Source organism: Camelus dromedarius, chromosome 11 (genome assembly GCF_036321535.1).
Source record: "Camelus dromedarius isolate mCamDro1 chromosome 11, mCamDro1.pat, whole genome shotgun sequence".
In the NCBI taxonomy this organism is placed as follows: domain Eukaryota; kingdom Metazoa; phylum Chordata; class Mammalia; order Artiodactyla; family Camelidae; genus Camelus; species Camelus dromedarius.
The window spans coordinates 58,713,123-58,727,964 of record NC_087446.1 but is presented as its reverse complement, the minus strand read 5'-3'; the positions used below and the strand labels follow the sequence as shown (position 1 = coordinate 58,727,964).

Here is a 14,842-nt window from a genome sequence, read left to right as displayed (position 1 = left end):
TGTGCGTCCAATTGGAGACAGATAGCCAATGGGTGGTGGCAGCCCTGACTCTGCTCCACCAGTAGGCAGCGCGCAGATGGGCCGGGGCGGCTGCTTCCTGGAGACCGCAGGTGTAGAAGCAGCGCCGCGCCCCGAGTCGGACGGGCTTCCGAAGTTGGCAGGTAGGGGTACCAGGAAACTGAAAAGGGGTGCCAAAGAAAAAAGGTGGGAGGCGAAAGTGGGGCGTGGGTGGAGCAGCGGCGAGCTAAAGACCGAGAGAGGAGAGCTGAAGAGAGCCCTGAGGGGAGCCGATGAAGGAGAGAGGGGAGCTGGGAGGAGCAAGGGGCGGGCTCAATACCAGTGTTTAGGGAATTTTAGGTAGAGGGCGGGCAAGAGCTGCTTCCTAACTGGGCATCAACTTCTGGGCTAACACGATTTTAAAGGGCCAAGTTCAGACTATCAGAGCCGCCCCTGGAGTCGGGAATAGGACTTCATCTCTCGAGACGCGTAGCTCAGGTCCCTTCCTAGCTAAATCCAAAAGCCCTAGGTGCATTCTTGCAGCGCCTCACGCTTGAGAGAAGGACACTGCCTGTTTACATGCCAAGGAGATGACAGGACGGGCGAGCCCCAGAGGAAAAGGTGGGGATTAGATGAGAAAAGGTAGTTCTACCCCATATCCCTCCTTAGTGGTTCCTTGTTTCCCATGTTCCTCTTCTGAAATTCTGGGTGTACGTAACGTCTTCAAGGTTCTTTATTAACTTCCTCAGGAAAGTAAAGTGAGGCACTTGTTTCCATTGCTCCTTTAAGCAAGTGCTAGGCTTAAGCCTTCAAGTTACAGTTAAGTGTAAGAATCAGAAGAAAGATTGCCTTCTAGTTTTCTCCCTCAAGTCTGCAGTTTTTCTTTTGTGCATTTTGGGGAAGTTCTTTCCTTCCCAATAGAGTTCAGGGGATTTTGGCTATTCAGGAGATAACTTGGAGGAACAGTCTCAAAGAGTGGTTGAGAGGAAATTAAGTTGGATTCCTGCCTGATCCCCCACTGTGGTAGGATGAATGTGGGGGTGGCACACAGCGAAGTAAACCCCAACACTCGAGTGCTGAATAGCCGGGGCATCTGGCTGGCCTACATCATCTTGGTAGGACTGCTGCATGTGGTTCTACTCAGCATCCCCTTCTTCAGCATTCCTGTTGTCTGGACCTTGACCAACGTCATCCATAACTTGGTGAGCACTAACCCATGCCCTTACCCACCCCAGGCCCTAACCAACCAAAAACAAAATAAAACCACCAATTATTTGGGGATTTCGCTCTTCCTTCTGGGGTCTAAGCATACTTCTTGGGCTGAAGGACTTCTTTCTGCCCTCCTCACAGGCTATGTATGTCTTTCTACATACGGTAAAAGGAACACCCTTTGAGACCCCTGACCAAGGAAAGGCTCGGCTTCTGACACATTGGGAACAGATGGACTACGGGCTCCAATTTACCTCTTCCCGCAAATTCCTCAGCATCTCTCCTATTGTACTGTGAGTCCAGGGGGAGATATGGGAGCTGCTTCAAGAGCCAGGTACAAAGGCCCACAGGGAAGCTTTAAAAAAGCAGACTACTACTCACTTAGACCCTGTGAAGACAGTATAGTATCCTAGGGTCTAAATCTAGGGAGAACAGTAAAAAAATAGAAGACAGTAATCAAGCATTACTTGCTGCCTCCTTGGTGGTAGGGGAATGGAGAAGGGACTGAGAAAAGATAAAACATATAATAAAACAAATTGTACACTTCCAAAAGAAGTGAATAAATAAAGGGAGAACTGACGTAAAACTGTGAAAACTGAGAAGTGGAAGCAAAAAGGAATCTAACAGTCATACAGGCTGAAACTGCTTCAGCTGTCATTTGCCACATGTCATTAACAATCAAAAAAAAAAAAAAACCACTAATTTATAAATCGCCAGTTAAAGGTGCTATCTGATGATCTGCCCAACACCAAAGTAAATAGTTAATATAGCTGGAATATTTTCAGATATCCTAGGATTACATGCAGTCAAACCGGTCATTTAAAATAGGAGAGGACGTCACTGGAAAGGCCTGATATGGAAGGCCAACTTGACTCAACCTATTTCTTCTCTTCCCCAGCTACCTCCTGGCCAGCTTCTACACCAAGTATGATGCTGCTCACTTCCTCATCAACACAGCCTCATTGCTCAGCGTACTGCTGCCTAAGTTGCCGCAATTCCATGGGGTTCGGCTCTTTGGCATCAACAAATACTGAGGGATGGAGCCGGGGACAACATTGGAACAAAGGGCTATAACATCCCTCTCCTTCCGTCATACTGTCTTCTATATCTTGAAAGCCTGAGAACTAGACAGCCTTTCCCAAACTCGCACTGGAAACGCAAACATCCCCAAAATTTCACTGGAAATGGGTGCCCTTGGCTCAGCCCTGCTAGGAGCAGGTTTCTTTGAATCACGAAAGACAGGTGAGGTAAGGGCCAAATCACTCTTCTCTACAGCAGGAAGCCATGTTTGGGCAGCTTTTTGGTTGATTATAAGTTTTTCCATATTATCCATTCCCACTGCCTTCCAGCTCTGTTTTGTTGTGTATTTTCCTTATAATAAAGATACACTTTTTTCAGATATGGCTACAGTCTGATCAGCAGGAGGGGTAAGGAGATGTCTTCATAAGGCTGGGGAAGAAAGATGCAACAGTGATTTACTTAGAGAAGTATAAAATTCTCTAAGGTATTTTTTTTTAATCCCCTGTCCCTTGGTCCAGTAGGAGGTGCCCTTCACTCTCAGCTAACAGTAGGGAAAAGATTCTCAAATGAAAAAAAGGGCTCCAGCTATATGGGCAAAGAAAAGAGGGCAGATACAGGTTGCCAGTTACATATTTATAGAAAGATAATCCCCTGGCTTTAAATAGATATGTACATACAAATATGAACAAACTTAAAAAAATACAAACCCTTGGATCATATGGGGGCTGCCGGGAACCTCTTTATCCTTCCCCATCACCCAAGGGCAGAGGGCATGAATCTGCTCTTTAAAAGTTACTAGTTTTGGCCATCCCTGCAACAAGCATGAAGTTGGATGCTTACCCACAAGGTGAGAGTTGCCACTCTGAACTCTGTATGTCCTGTAATGAGGCTTACATGCTTTCTTGTTCATTTTTACTAGTATATTGGGGCAAGGGAGGGGGGGGCTCCCTCCTCAAATGGGTCAAGAAAAAAGATAAGACTTGTAGTTTAAAAAGGGGAGAAAGTGTCATCTGCCATAGAAGCAAAGGACAAAACAAAGGCATACAGACCTCAGGGAAATACCCAGTTCCCACACTACTGTGGGAGATATTGTCCAGCCCAGATCCAGGCCCTTAGGTTCTTTGCTCTAGCCACCCTCTATTTCTTTGGTATTGTCAGAAGACAAGATTCAGTTCCTGGGTGCTGATGGAGGAGGGAGAGTGGTTCCAGGGCTTCCTACAAATACTGAGTGAACGATTTGAGCTTAAAATCTTCCCTTTTTAAAATATTTAAAAATAAACAAATCAAACTCCATCAGGTGCTATACACAGCCCTTTTGACTCCCTGACATTGATTTGAGGAAAGAGAAGAGGGGGTCAACGTTGGAAGGGCCTCCTCACTTTCTTCCGCCGCTTGGGTTTGGCTTCTCCCTTGGGTACTGTGCTGTTGGGCTTGGAGGCTGCAGTGGCCCCAGGACCAGGCTGAGGAGCTGCAAAGAAGTTCCCATTGGACATCTGGCCTGGGGGTACTTGAAAAATCCGGCTCAAGAAATCCTGAAGGTCAGCAGGAGGGGCATCTGGGGTAGCTCTGAGAGAAAAACAGAAGGCATGATGAGGCAAGAGATACTGCAGTCAAATGGTTACCCATGTTATCTATCTATACGTACGTTAAAGATAATTCTGAGTCAGTTCCCGAACTTCTTAAAGGTGACACGACTACATGTCCTAAACAGCATGTCATTTGAAACCATATTCAGAATGAGAAGAATGGATAGATTATTGAGAGAAATACCACCTACCTCTGCCGCCCACTGGTGCCTGGCATCCGCGAACCAAATGAGATGTGATAGGGGACTCTGTGGGTATCTGGGGAGATTCCCACACGCTGGCATCCAGCCCACTCTGCAAGCATGAGAGATAATTAGCCAAAATATCACAGTTTTGAGGATGTATGAGCCCGGACTTCTAGAGGGCAGAAGTATACCTGTGATGTCATACACCTTTCCATCCATCAGCGCAAAGTAGGTGATCTTGAGGCCCAACATGCTTGACTCTGCCCAGAAGTCTCCTTCCTCAGCAGGATGCAGCCTATTACACTCAGCACAGTATCTGGCATTCTTAGGTTCCCGGTCCATTTCAAACCTCCTAAAACCAAACATAAGGACAGTTCCTTAATAATTCGTGAAGCCTTCCTAGGGCACTGCTGTAGTCTCATCCTTACTGACAAATATGGCTGCAACAGCTAAAATGATCTCCATGTGTAACAATGATCAGTTGTTACATATGCCCACATACACCCTGCCCTCAACCTTCTACCTTACATCTAGAAATGTTATCTTTTCTTCTTGCTAATTCAAATTCTCAATCTCTTGACAATATGGCAAAAGTAAAAACCTCAGGGTCCTTTTACTCTTTTTACCATCTGTATCGCATAACTACCAATAATACTCACAAGGAAGGTTTTTGGCTACCCAGTTCCTAAGCTGTGGCTGTCCCATTCCTGTCCTATTTCATACCTATGCTTTCCCTGGCATCGGCTGCACATCATAGTATTCATTGCCTCTTTGAGATCATCCTGCAGCTTGGACAGAAACTCATTCACTGACCGGCTCAGCTCATTCTCTGCCATTCGTTTCCTAAGAGAAGAAAGGCTTTGTAAGTCAGGGTATCAAGTGAGGGACAAAGGCCCCTGGCCAGCTAGAAACACAAGCCACCTCAGTTCTCTCTGCCTCAGAGAGCCTCCATCCACAAGTCTAGGGATCTCTGTTATTGAAGATTGTTCATTTACCCAACCTTACAATTTCCTAGCCCCAACTTACATCTCATATTCCTTCCGTCTTTCAGGGTTGCTGACAATGTCCCAAGCTGCCCGCAAAACCTTGAAGGCCTCCTCAGCCCGGGGGTGATGATTTTTGTCAGGATGAACCTACCGACACAAAGATTTCATTACAAATCCATTGCAACCCTCTCCCCATCTTGAGTCAAAATAACCTCGTATCAAAGGGTTCTCTTTCACCACCCTTTTGGAGAGTCAGTACAGCTTAATGGTTAATTGCTTCAGCTCTGCAGACAGATCTGGGTTCGAGGCCCAGCTCTGTCGCTTATGGGCTATATGACCTAGAATATTTTCTCTCTCATGGATTGTTGGGAGTATTAAATGAGAATACACGTGAAGCATATGTCACAGAATCAAGTGCTGTGGTGATCCCAGTGTGCCTGGGACTGTCCCAGTTTTAGCACTGGAAGTTCATGCCTCAGGAAACCTTTCAACCCCAGGCAAACAGAGATGGTTGGTCACCCTACCTGGTATACACATACTAAACCTTCACATTTTAACTTTATTGTCAGTCATAGAGTTCCAACAATATTACATCCTCAGACTCATTGTTTTCTAACTAGGGAATTCTCTGATCTACTCAAAACCTCCTACAGTAGTTTGCCTTTCTGTCCCAGAAATGTGATAATACACCAAGATCCTCACAGGCTTTTTATCCACTTTTCAGCCTTTTCTCCAAGACAAGTAAATCCTCACTTCCTACAGCTTCCTGATTGTTCCCATTCTCATTCACCAACTAGAGAGAAAGCTGGTCTCTTGATTGATGCCAAATAAACAGAATGCTGTTAAATCTCTCAAATTCCCAAGCTCATAGAATGTGGGTCATGGTACTTTAGGGCCTAACAAGGGCAGTGAGAGGTATGAAAGAAGCCCACAGTAACTCTGGCCCAGAAAAGGGGGAGAACTTTGAGGTGTGGGTCAGGTCTACTAAGGATCAGGGAACAACTATCTCTACTCCAAGAAAGTAAGCTGAAAATGAGAATTTTTGAACGGTATTTCCCAAGAGAAGACATCTGCTACAAGACACGAATGAGAAAAAAGAGTTCTACCATTAGTAATAATCTGAGTGTAAGCATTGTTCCCCACTCAGAATATCCCTGGCTATCCACTAAGGGGCATACATTTCTCATTTAACTAATTTAGTCCTCTGGTAAGTTACTTTATTGTGCCTTGAATGGTTAATGGAAACTTTGATTGCCCATTCCTCTTTGGTGTCATGCAACCCTTGAAGTAATTTGCACACTGTAATATTTTACCAGTCAAGTTCCATACACTCAGATAGGCCTCCAATGCAATTTACACACATTACTTATATTCATAATACAGTTTTACTTGTATGGAAATATCAGTAACAATCATATCTAAAAACAGCAACCTAATATCTACTTCTAAAAACAATTTGATCTCATGCTTATATTAAACCATTTCTGTCAAGCATATGGTAAGTCACAATTGAAGCAACCATATTTTCATGTATGACATATGTATGCACATGCCTCTGTATGATTTATGTCCCATTCTTCTTCCCTTTCCCACTTAGGGAAAAGTTGGGTTGCTGGTCTTGAAAAAGCTTGTTTCTTTCACCTGGCCCTGGAATAATCATTCACATGTATTCCCTGAACCTTCCCCCACTAGTCCACATTTCCCTTACTGGGCCAGATAGATTTCCCTGTATTTTAAAAACTCTCATTTGTTCAGGGGAGAGAAACTGACAGGCTTCCTGACTAGGCCTCCACCCTGCTCAGAAGGATTTCACCTGGTTATTCCAGGGTGAGTGAGTCCAACACTCTAATACACCAGGCTCAATTATTTATATATTTATTTGAAAGAAAGAATCTCATGACAAAAAGCTTTAAATGAAGGTAAAGTCAGATCCCATAGTAAAGGGGAAAAAGTCTAATTCTTTCCTAAGGATTAAAGATACTAATCTTCAGATTGACTTTCTACTCTGCCTTCCATTTATTCTGCTCTCCCTAAAACCGTAATAGAAAATAAAATTTGGGAACAAAGAACAGGTAACAGGGAACAGGTAACAGTACTCACCATCACTGCCAGCTGCCTATAGGCCTTCTTCAGTTCAACATCTGATGCTGTGGCTTCAACTCCCAACACATGGAAAGGGTTTAGCTCATCCTCAGAAACCCCAGCCATGGTCAAGAGTCGAGCCACTTCCTCTTCAGGCTGGCAGTAGCGCCCACTAGCTACCGGTGCATTCCCCTGCCTCTTAGTCCTCTGCTTGACCCAAGGCAACTCCAGCCAACCCCACTGAACCATTCTTACCAGCTGCTGCCATGGCCTGCTATCTCTCAGCAGAATCAGGCACCGTTGCCAGGTGGGAGAAGCCAGCCAAGAGAAGAGCCAGGTGGCTTTACCCCTCCAGCCTAAACGGTCACCCAGTCCTACCAGAAACCGCCAACCCAACTGTAGACAGCCCAACAAAAGGGCCAGGGCCAGAAGCAGCAAAGCACCCAGTAGCCTAAGAAAACGGGTGAACAGCCCTGCCCCATAGCAAGACCCTTGGCTCAGAAATTGGAATATCACCTGGGCCCAGCCCCCCAGTCGCCCTGCCCAAACTCCCACCCAGACTCGAAAAAGGTCCAGATCACTGCCTTTCAGCTGCCTGCATGCATAGATGAGATGGCCACAAGTTTCCACGTACTCCCCCACTAATACCAGCAGTTCGATCAGCCACCAGAAGCCTGCCTGTCCAAGCTGACACAGCTCCTCTGCTCCCCACAATCCCAGGCCTCTGCGTTTATCTGCCTGACTTCGTTTGCGACCCAGCCGATGCCGACCAGGGGATCTGGGATCCCTGCGTCCACCCTCCCGAGTATCCTCCTTGGCTGGAACTCGGTGCCGCTGTCTCCGGGGTGGAGGTTTCTTTCCACTGGGCACACGTGAAAAATCACTGGGGAATTTAAGAGGTTCCTCATCATCGTATTCCTCTTCCAACTCTTCATCTTCCCCCAAAGCTGGAGCGGTACAGTGGTGGCAAAAGTTGCTAGAAGAGCTATCTCCTCCCTCAGAGTAAGGCCCTTCAGGGATTCCAGGGGTTCCCTGGCAGTTACAAACAGATGGAATGGAAAGAAAAGACGGGTTCCCATCCTCCTGGTGCCCAGTCTCATTCTCTCTTGAGAGTTCCTGGTCCACTCCTGACTCTTCTGAAGATGCCTCACACTGATGTGGGTCCTCTCCATCCCTTGGGGGTCCTGGACCCCTCGGGAGGCCATGGCTTGGATCCGACCAGTGGGCTGGATTTGGGGGCTGTGTGTACTTAGGACTAGAGTGCTCTGTGAGGCAGCGGGTACCATTAGGAGCAGGCCCCGCTGAGTCCCTGAGTCCTGAGAATGAAAGTATTTCAGGGTCCACAGAGGGTCCTAAAGTCCTGAGGGAGGCACCACCACTGTGGTGGGCTCCACACAACCCTCCTTCTCCGGGGTGCTTCTGGGCCATGACCCCGGGGCTTCCTGAGGACTTTAGGTCACAGCCATTATGGTAAGTTCTGATGCCTGTAACAAAGGTATCAAGGTGGGAATGAGCAAGGATAGGACAAAGAGAGAGGTTAAATAATCATATTGGGGATATATTGAGTAAACCAATCTCCCTTGTTTTCCCAAGTTCTTTTGGGGCATTCATTAACCCTAGCAATAAAGCCACTACATTAACGACAACCCTGATCCCTCCCCCATTCCTCCAAATCCCCTTATTTTCTCTCTGCCCTCAAAAGCTATAATCCTGAATCCAGGAAAAAGGGAGGTACCGCACAGGGTGTGGTCCCGGGGTCACTCTTGGGAAAAAGGAAAAGAAGACCGGAAAGGGGGTCGCAGGCTGCCAGAAAAGGGTGGGGACTGTACGGCCCTTAAGGAAAATCTGAGGGCGGAGCTAGGGGTTGCCCCTGAGAGAAAAAACCAGGGAACCTTTGAACTAGGTAGAAGGTGCGAAGGTAACGTACCAAAGAGCGGCAGTAACTCCTCCCCCTCGAGCAGCTGGGCCTAGGGCCAGGGGGAGCTACGAGAGCAGCTCCCCCGGCTCCGCCTCCTCCTCACGCTCTGCTTCCGCCTTCAGTCCCCGCCGCGGCCGCCGACCTGCGCCCACTTCCACTTCCGGGGTCACTAGAGAAGAGACGGGAAGGAAAAGTAAAAGCGGTTGGCGGAGGCGCGAGCCAGCGCCGCAAGTGGTATGTCAAATCAGAGGAGGCGGTCCTTGGGAAAGCACTGGCCCCGCCCCTTAAAGGGCCCTCTGCTGCCGCCCTCGGCGTGCTGGAGTGGGGTCTCCGAAGGTTGCACCACTGGAAGCGAAGCAGATGGGCGCTACAGCAGTGCCTGCAGACTGGGGACAGATTCTTAGGGCTCCTCTGGCTATATTCTTGGGCTTTACCGAGACCGGGAGATAGAGGAAAGCCACCAAGCCAGTCTGTTTCCCTTGCAGAGAAAACAAGGGAGCTTAGAGGAGCCACCGGCCTGATCCCTTCCTTGCTGGCTGTAACGAGAACAGAGGCCCTTTTGTATCATGCGGAGGTGGAGCGGAGGGGAGGACGCCCCCGGCCTACCCACGGCCTGGCCCTCCTTCTCTGCCCCTTCTTTCCCATCAACCCTCAGCCTCCCAGCGCCTGACCCAGCTGGCCAACTGCCCTGTATAACTGTAGCTCTCACGGCCTGGACCCCTCCTCTAGGTGCAGCTCTCAGGCCCCGTCACGAAGCGGAGCCGGAGGACTTAAAGCGTAGGCCCGCTGGGCTCAGGACCCGAGCCGAGCGCCAAAAATCCCTGCACTCATCTCATGCTGCTTTGCATCTCGTTTGCATACCAAGCTGTTCAGCCAACGTAGACACGCGCCCCCGCCCCCACGCAGACCCGGCTTGGGTTTCCTCTTTGTCGGTCCCCTCTTCTGCATACGCCTCTCTCGTTAGTCCCCCTTTCAAATCCCGTCTTGCTCCGCAAGTTTCTCCACCCATGAACCCTCTTGCCGACGCCCCCAGACCAGTACGAGCCCCTTCCCAGGTCCCCGATCCCCGATCCCGACCACCAAGTTCTCCTGAAGACAATACTCCAATTCTCTGGGAAGTGGAAGAAACCAAGCCGGAGCTGGGGGGGACGGTAGGACATGTAGGGTCTTTGAGAGCTTCGAGTTGTTGAGTCAGCGCCTAAATAGTCAGAGATCTTTTTCCAAACCTCTTATGGTTCCCCCAAGACCCTTCCCTGTTATGGTTGGGGATCTGTGGTCTCAGCCTAGAGCAGTAGGCAAACTGGGTCCCCACACACAGGGAAAAGAGTTGGAGGGGCCCGCCCCGTGATGTCACCCCCCCTCCCCACACACACACCGTGTCCCCTTCCTCCACCCACCAAGCTGGTTGCATTTAGCTTAGAGGGCTTGGGCTACGACTTGCAAGAGTTTAGGGGGCAACGAACAGAGTGGCCCTGGGGGTGCCCTCTCCCGACAGCCGCCCCGACGCCTAGGACTCCGGGCAGGGATGCAGCTGGGAGTCTAGGGAAGCACATCTACCCCCTCCTCTCCTCAGCCCTGGCAGGGTGGTGAGTAGCTAACACCCCCTCCCCAACCTCTCCTTGTTTAGGGTCCCTAGACTTCCAAGCTGATTGAGGAGAATAACCCCAGGGATTCCCCAAGCCAACTCTCCTGCCTATTAAGACCTTGATGTCCGAAAGACCTTGATGTCCGAAAGACCACTGAAGGGAAGTCCCTGCACCCACCCTACCCCACTCTCATAGTGCCCCAATGCCAGCCCCTCCTTGGTGTTCTCCTTTCAGGAACTGAGTTCAAATCCCATGGCAGCCCTGCCACCCCAGGGGAAAGGGAGAGGTAGGAAAAGTCCCATCAGTATCCTAAGGGGAGGAGCCAAAGGCTACCAGGATATGAGACGTCTGTGGGCAAGGCGCCTGCTTAGTCCATAAGGGACCGTGGGAGTTGGACTGTGACTGGACGCTCCTTCCCCAACAACTCCATCTTTTGAAGCCGAGGCTTCAAACCCCTGACAAAGTGTGGGTTACTGTCTCTGCTTAATTCCTTGTCCCAAACTCTTCTGGTGTCTGATTTTTTTCCCTTCTTCTCTGGGGTTGGAGCAGCTGTCAGGGGACCCCCACCATGACTCATTCTCTCCTCTTTCTCCTCCTTCTCCCTCTCTATTAACTCCACCCTTCCCAGTCCAATGGGATAGCTTTGAGTCCCGGCTGCAGATGGGGCAAGCTTTCTTTTCGGCTGGAACAGGCTGCAGGGCCTTTAGCCCCCAGTCTCACCCCTGGGCCTCCCTCTCCACAAACCTAGGACTTCCTACTCCTCCAGCCCCACCCTGAAAAGCCAGGGGGCAAAGATTCATTTCTTGTATAAAATTTTAATTTCTACTTTAATGTCCTTGTTTCAGAGGGTGGTAAATAGACAGCTGGCTCCCCTCAACCCAGCCCAGTAGATTTCTTCAGTGATCTCTTAATTTCTCCCTCCTGAAATTGGCCTTTCTTCAAAAGAAGTAGAGATACAGAGTCCTCAAGATTCATGGGCACCTGAGTTCCTGCCCCTTACCCCCTTGCAGGTTTCCCAACCCCCTCAAGACATTCATGGATGGATGAGAGGAGCTGACACTGACCTCCCCCTCTGTGACCACCTTCTCTTCGGCCATGGAGGAAGCCTTGCTGCCCCTGGCCATGACCTCTGACCCCAGGCCCTTTAATCAACAACTCCCAGAGCCTCCAGACCCAAGATGTGTCTTGGAACCCCAGGACAATCCTGAATTGGCACCTGCCCTGGTGTGTGCTCTTTGCTGCTGCTTTGGAATCATCTACTGCTGCTTCGGTGAGGGCAGGGCCAGGGTTCTGGGGGGCAGCTGCCCAAAACTGTCACCCTCAAGGATGATGCCAACTTTCTCCTTTGCTCCTGGGCCACCTCTACTCCTCTATCAGGGGACGCCTACCTTCAGTGTGGCCAATGCTGCTCTTGCCAGCTCTTCCATCCCCCATGCCCACTCACCTTCCAGCTCTGACTCCTGGCAACTATCACATGCTCTCCCCTTGCCTCCTACCTCAAAACTCCATTCCCAAATCATCCTCCTTGCTTAAGGCGTCTCCACCCTTCCCCAATAACCTGAATCAGCCTGTGCTGATTTCTTCCTGTCTACCATCCCTGGAAGGATTAAACCTTTTTTCTATACTTAGTCCCCTCAGTGCATCCATCTTACTTCCTGATTTGCCCTCCCATCCCCTCAGTTTCTGAAAAGTCCCTGCCCTCCCAAAAATGATCCTTTCTGCCCTTTGCCTTGATGTCCTTGAGTATGCTGTTCCTGTCTTCTGCACCTCTGGTTAGCCATTCCTCTCCCTTCTAATTCATCAGAGCTATCCCTGTAGAACCCCGCTTTCCACGTCTCAGTGCCTCCTGCCTCCCTTCCCAGGCTATCGCTGCTTCAAGGCAGTGATGTTTCTCTCCGGCCTGCTGTCAGGAGCTCTGGTGATCTTCCTGCTGTGCCACAAGGAGCGAGTACTAGAGACACAGTTGAGCCTGGAGGTGAGCGCGGGCATTGCGCTAGGCATCGGACTCCTCTGCGGCCTGGTCACCATGCTGGTTCGCAGTGTTGGGCTCTTCTTGACTGGTCTCCTGCTAGGCCTAACCCTGGGTGCCGGGGTCCTGCTGGGCACCGAGCCCATCTACCAGCCGCCTTCAGCCTGGGTGCCGGCCGGGGGGCTGGTGGGGCTGGCACTGCTGGGAGCCCTGTTCACGCTTCGGTGGCCACGTCCATTCACAGTTCTGGGCACAGCCCTGCTGGGTGCTGCGGTGCTGGTGTCCTGTGCTGACTACTTCCTGGAGGGGCTGGCACTGGGCAGTCGGCTGGGCCAACGCTTGCAGGCACTTCCAGCCTTGCCTCCTCTCTGCTGGTATAGCTGGGTCTTGCTGGGGACCTGGCCAGCCCTGGGGACCCTTGGGGCCCTGGCCCAGTGGAAGCTCATGGATGAGGAACATGGAGGCCACGCCAATGGTGAGTTAGTGCCGTGGTACCGAAAGCAGCCAACCTGTGCCTTCTCTTGTTTCTGGTTCCCAGACTTGAGGAGGGGAAGGGGGAAAATACATGTGAGGGCAGAGGGCAGAGGCATCTAAGATGAATGGGGCAGGGCTTTGAAAGAAAGTTACAGTTGGAGGAGCCAAATGTCTGGGTAACAATGACAAGAGAAATTGTTGTGGGAGGAAGCACAAAGAAGAATTATTGGGGACCGTTATGGAAGGAAAGGAAGATCTCAGGGATATCCAGAAGGAAATAGTAGGATGAATCCAAAGAAAAGCTTCTTTTAGAATAACTGGGGGGAAGGTGAGGTTTGAGAGACACGAAACAGGGAGATTGAATGGGTTTCCCTAGAGTGTGAGTGTATTTGGGGGTGGGTTTCAGGATCTAAAGAGGCCTCCCTGAATCTATATTGCCCCCCTCAAGCAGTGGTCTTGAGCCACCAGCGAAGGCATCTCCAGCTCCTACGGATCCGTCAGCAAGAGGCCAAGTGGCACCGGACCTCCTCTGGGGTAGGGATCTGTGAGGGCAGCTTCCGGCGCCAGCTCCCCTCCAGCACCCGGAGTCCTGCTGACAGTCTGGCTCCAGTGAGTGGAGGGGTAGGGGCTCTCTGGGGCATGGGGCAGAGGGCACATGGGATGGCCAGGGTGGGAGGAGGGCTCTGACCCAGGCCCTTCCTTCTGCCCTCTCTGCCCTGTGCCCCTCCAGAGTTACCTCCAGAGCCTTCGAGAACGCCAGCTGGGACCAGGCATCCAGGCCACAGCCCCCCACACCGTTCTGGACCTGGATTCTGACTGTGGCTCAACTGTACCCCTCACCACAACTTCTGGTTCTGTCCGAACCTGAGCCTAAACCTCCAGTGATGCCCTCACCCCTAGCAAGGGCCTAGGAACAGTAGGTGGTCAGACCCTGAGCCCAGAGGACACACAAACCTCCCGACCTCTTGGACTTGGGGATAGAATCTGTGCTCCAACCCAGACCAGCCCTGTAGGGATATGTTTCAGAGACAGACAGAGAGGAATCTTGTGGTGAGGGGAGCGTGATGGAAGTATGAGTACCTACCTCTGTCCAATAACAGAGGTGCCTTGGTCCCTAAAGCAACTGACTCCTTAATTGTCTCCAGACCAAGGAGGCCCGTTACCCAAATAGCCTTCTGTATACCCACCTCAGTGCCTCACAGCGATAAAACAAGGGGCTTTGTTTCTGTAGGATCTATAGAAAATCAGGAAGCCTCCTAAAGCACTTCATAGCTTTGTGATGGGGAGAAGGGCACAGAGGCGCTCCGGGATTCCTTCATCCCCGGACCCTTCATTAGGGGGTAGTTGGGTTCCTGGTTAGCCTGTCCCTCTGGACCCCCATAGGCTCAAGCCCCCTTCTACCTCAGTTGGGGGTACTGTCCTCCATGGTGCTTCCCTTGCCCTCCTTCTTAACATGGGGAAGAGCAGAGAGCAGTGCCTGGCTCAGTACCCACCTTCCCCAAAAGCTGGCTTCTTGCTCCAAGGAGAGAGCATTGGCCCAAGTGCCAGAGTCTTGCCCTTTTGCCCAAAGGAGCCTGGTCTGCGGGGCTGCATGGGAGACAAGTGCCTTCTCTGCCTCTCATTATAGGTGATGCTAATCTCCTTAACCAGAACATTGTCCCAGCCACTAACCCATTCTAACTCTCTCCCCTCCCCTGATCCTCCTGCCCAAGGTCTGTTCCCTGGTTCCCCAGACAGCATGAAGGAAGATATGTCCCTCTCCTGGGCAGCAAGGTTATGATGGGAGGAAGAATGTGGGAGCATGTGAATAAAATGGCATTGAACACTGAA

At 50.5% G+C, this 14,842-nt stretch overlaps 3 protein-coding genes across 10 annotated transcripts; 2 read left to right on the top strand and 1 right to left on the bottom strand.

Moving 5' to 3' along the window:
* Positions 1–15: 15 nt before the first annotated feature.
* On the top strand, positions 16–2,603 carry ORMDL2 (ORMDL sphingolipid biosynthesis regulator 2). The gene is made up of 4 exons (XM_010976905.3): positions 16–161; positions 1,025–1,199; positions 1,348–1,499; positions 2,105–2,603. The coding sequence occupies exons 2-4, from the start codon at positions 1,026–1,028 to the stop codon at positions 2,238–2,240; spliced, it is 462 nt and encodes a 153-aa protein (XP_010975207.1). The 5' UTR covers positions 16–161; position 1,025; the 3' UTR covers positions 2,241–2,603.
* A 237-nt stretch (positions 2,604–2,840) lies between these two features.
* On the bottom strand, positions 2,841–9,986 carry DNAJC14 (DnaJ heat shock protein family (Hsp40) member C14). 2 transcript variants are annotated; one of them, XM_010976903.3, is made up of 8 exons: positions 9,845–9,986; positions 8,993–9,152; positions 7,084–8,549; positions 5,024–5,130; positions 4,721–4,840; positions 4,189–4,349; positions 4,004–4,106; positions 2,841–3,792 (listed from the first exon to the last, which is right to left on the bottom strand). In XM_010976903.3, the coding sequence occupies exons 3-8, from the start codon at positions 8,491–8,493 to the stop codon at positions 3,582–3,584; spliced, it is 2,112 nt and encodes a 703-aa protein (XP_010975205.2). In that variant the 5' UTR covers positions 8,494–8,549; positions 8,993–9,152; positions 9,845–9,986; the 3' UTR covers positions 2,841–3,581. The 2 variants fall into 2 exon arrangements, with proteins under 2 accessions (XP_010975205.2, XP_064347193.1); XM_064491123.1 differs by lacking the exon at positions 9,845–9,986 and having other exon boundaries at positions 8,993–9,544.
* A 17-nt stretch (positions 9,987–10,003) lies between these two features.
* On the top strand, positions 10,004–14,842 carry LOC105086391 (transmembrane protein 198). 7 transcript variants are annotated; one of them, XM_031463677.2, is made up of 6 exons: positions 10,444–10,569; positions 10,804–11,034; positions 11,580–11,839; positions 12,432–13,013; positions 13,461–13,621; positions 13,743–14,842. In XM_031463677.2, exons 3-6 carry the CDS (start codon positions 11,665–11,667, stop codon positions 13,878–13,880), a joined length of 1,056 nt encoding a protein of 351 aa, XP_031319537.2. In that variant the 5' UTR covers positions 10,444–10,569; positions 10,804–11,034; positions 11,580–11,664; the 3' UTR covers positions 13,881–14,842. The 7 variants fall into 7 exon arrangements, with proteins under 7 accessions (XP_064347194.1, XP_064347195.1, XP_010975203.2 ...); XM_064491124.1 differs by lacking the exons at positions 10,444–10,569; positions 10,804–11,034 and adding an exon at positions 10,004–10,134; XM_064491125.1 differs by lacking the exons at positions 10,804–11,034; positions 11,580–11,839 and having other exon boundaries at positions 10,316–10,569; positions 12,432–12,544; positions 12,783–13,013.

Coding starts and splice junctions, on each gene's coding strand:
- ORMDL2 (XM_010976905.3), top strand. CDS start 1,026: ATGAATGTGGGGGTGGCACACAGCGAAGTAAACCCCAACACTCGAGTG. Junction 1,200..1,347: donor CCAACGTCATCCATAACTTG/GTGAGCACTAAC, acceptor CCCTCCTCACAG/GCTATGTATGTCTTTCTACA. Junction 1,500..2,104: donor AGCATCTCTCCTATTGTACT/GTGAGTCCAGGG, acceptor TCTCTTCCCCAG/CTACCTCCTGGCCAGCTTCT.
- DNAJC14 (XM_010976903.3), bottom strand. CDS start 8,493: ATGGCCCAGAAGCACCCCGGAGAAGGAGGGTTGTGTGGAGCCCACCAC. Junction 4,841..5,023: donor AGACGGAAGGAATATGAGAT/GTAAGTTGGGGC, acceptor TTCTTCTCTTAG/GAAACGAATGGCAGAGAATG. Junction 4,350..4,720: donor CGATGCCAGGGAAAGCATAG/GTATGAAATAGG, acceptor GTTTGGTTTTAG/GAGGTTTGAAATGGACCGGG.
- LOC105086391 (XM_064491124.1), top strand. CDS start 11,665: ATGGAGGAAGCCTTGCTGCCCCTGGCCATGACCTCTGACCCCAGGCCC. Junction 11,840..12,431: donor AATCATCTACTGCTGCTTCG/GTGAGGGCAGGG, acceptor CTCCCTTCCCAG/GCTATCGCTGCTTCAAGGCA. Junction 13,014..13,460: donor ACATGGAGGCCACGCCAATG/GTGAGTTAGTGC, acceptor GCCCCCCTCAAG/CAGTGGTCTTGAGCCACCAG.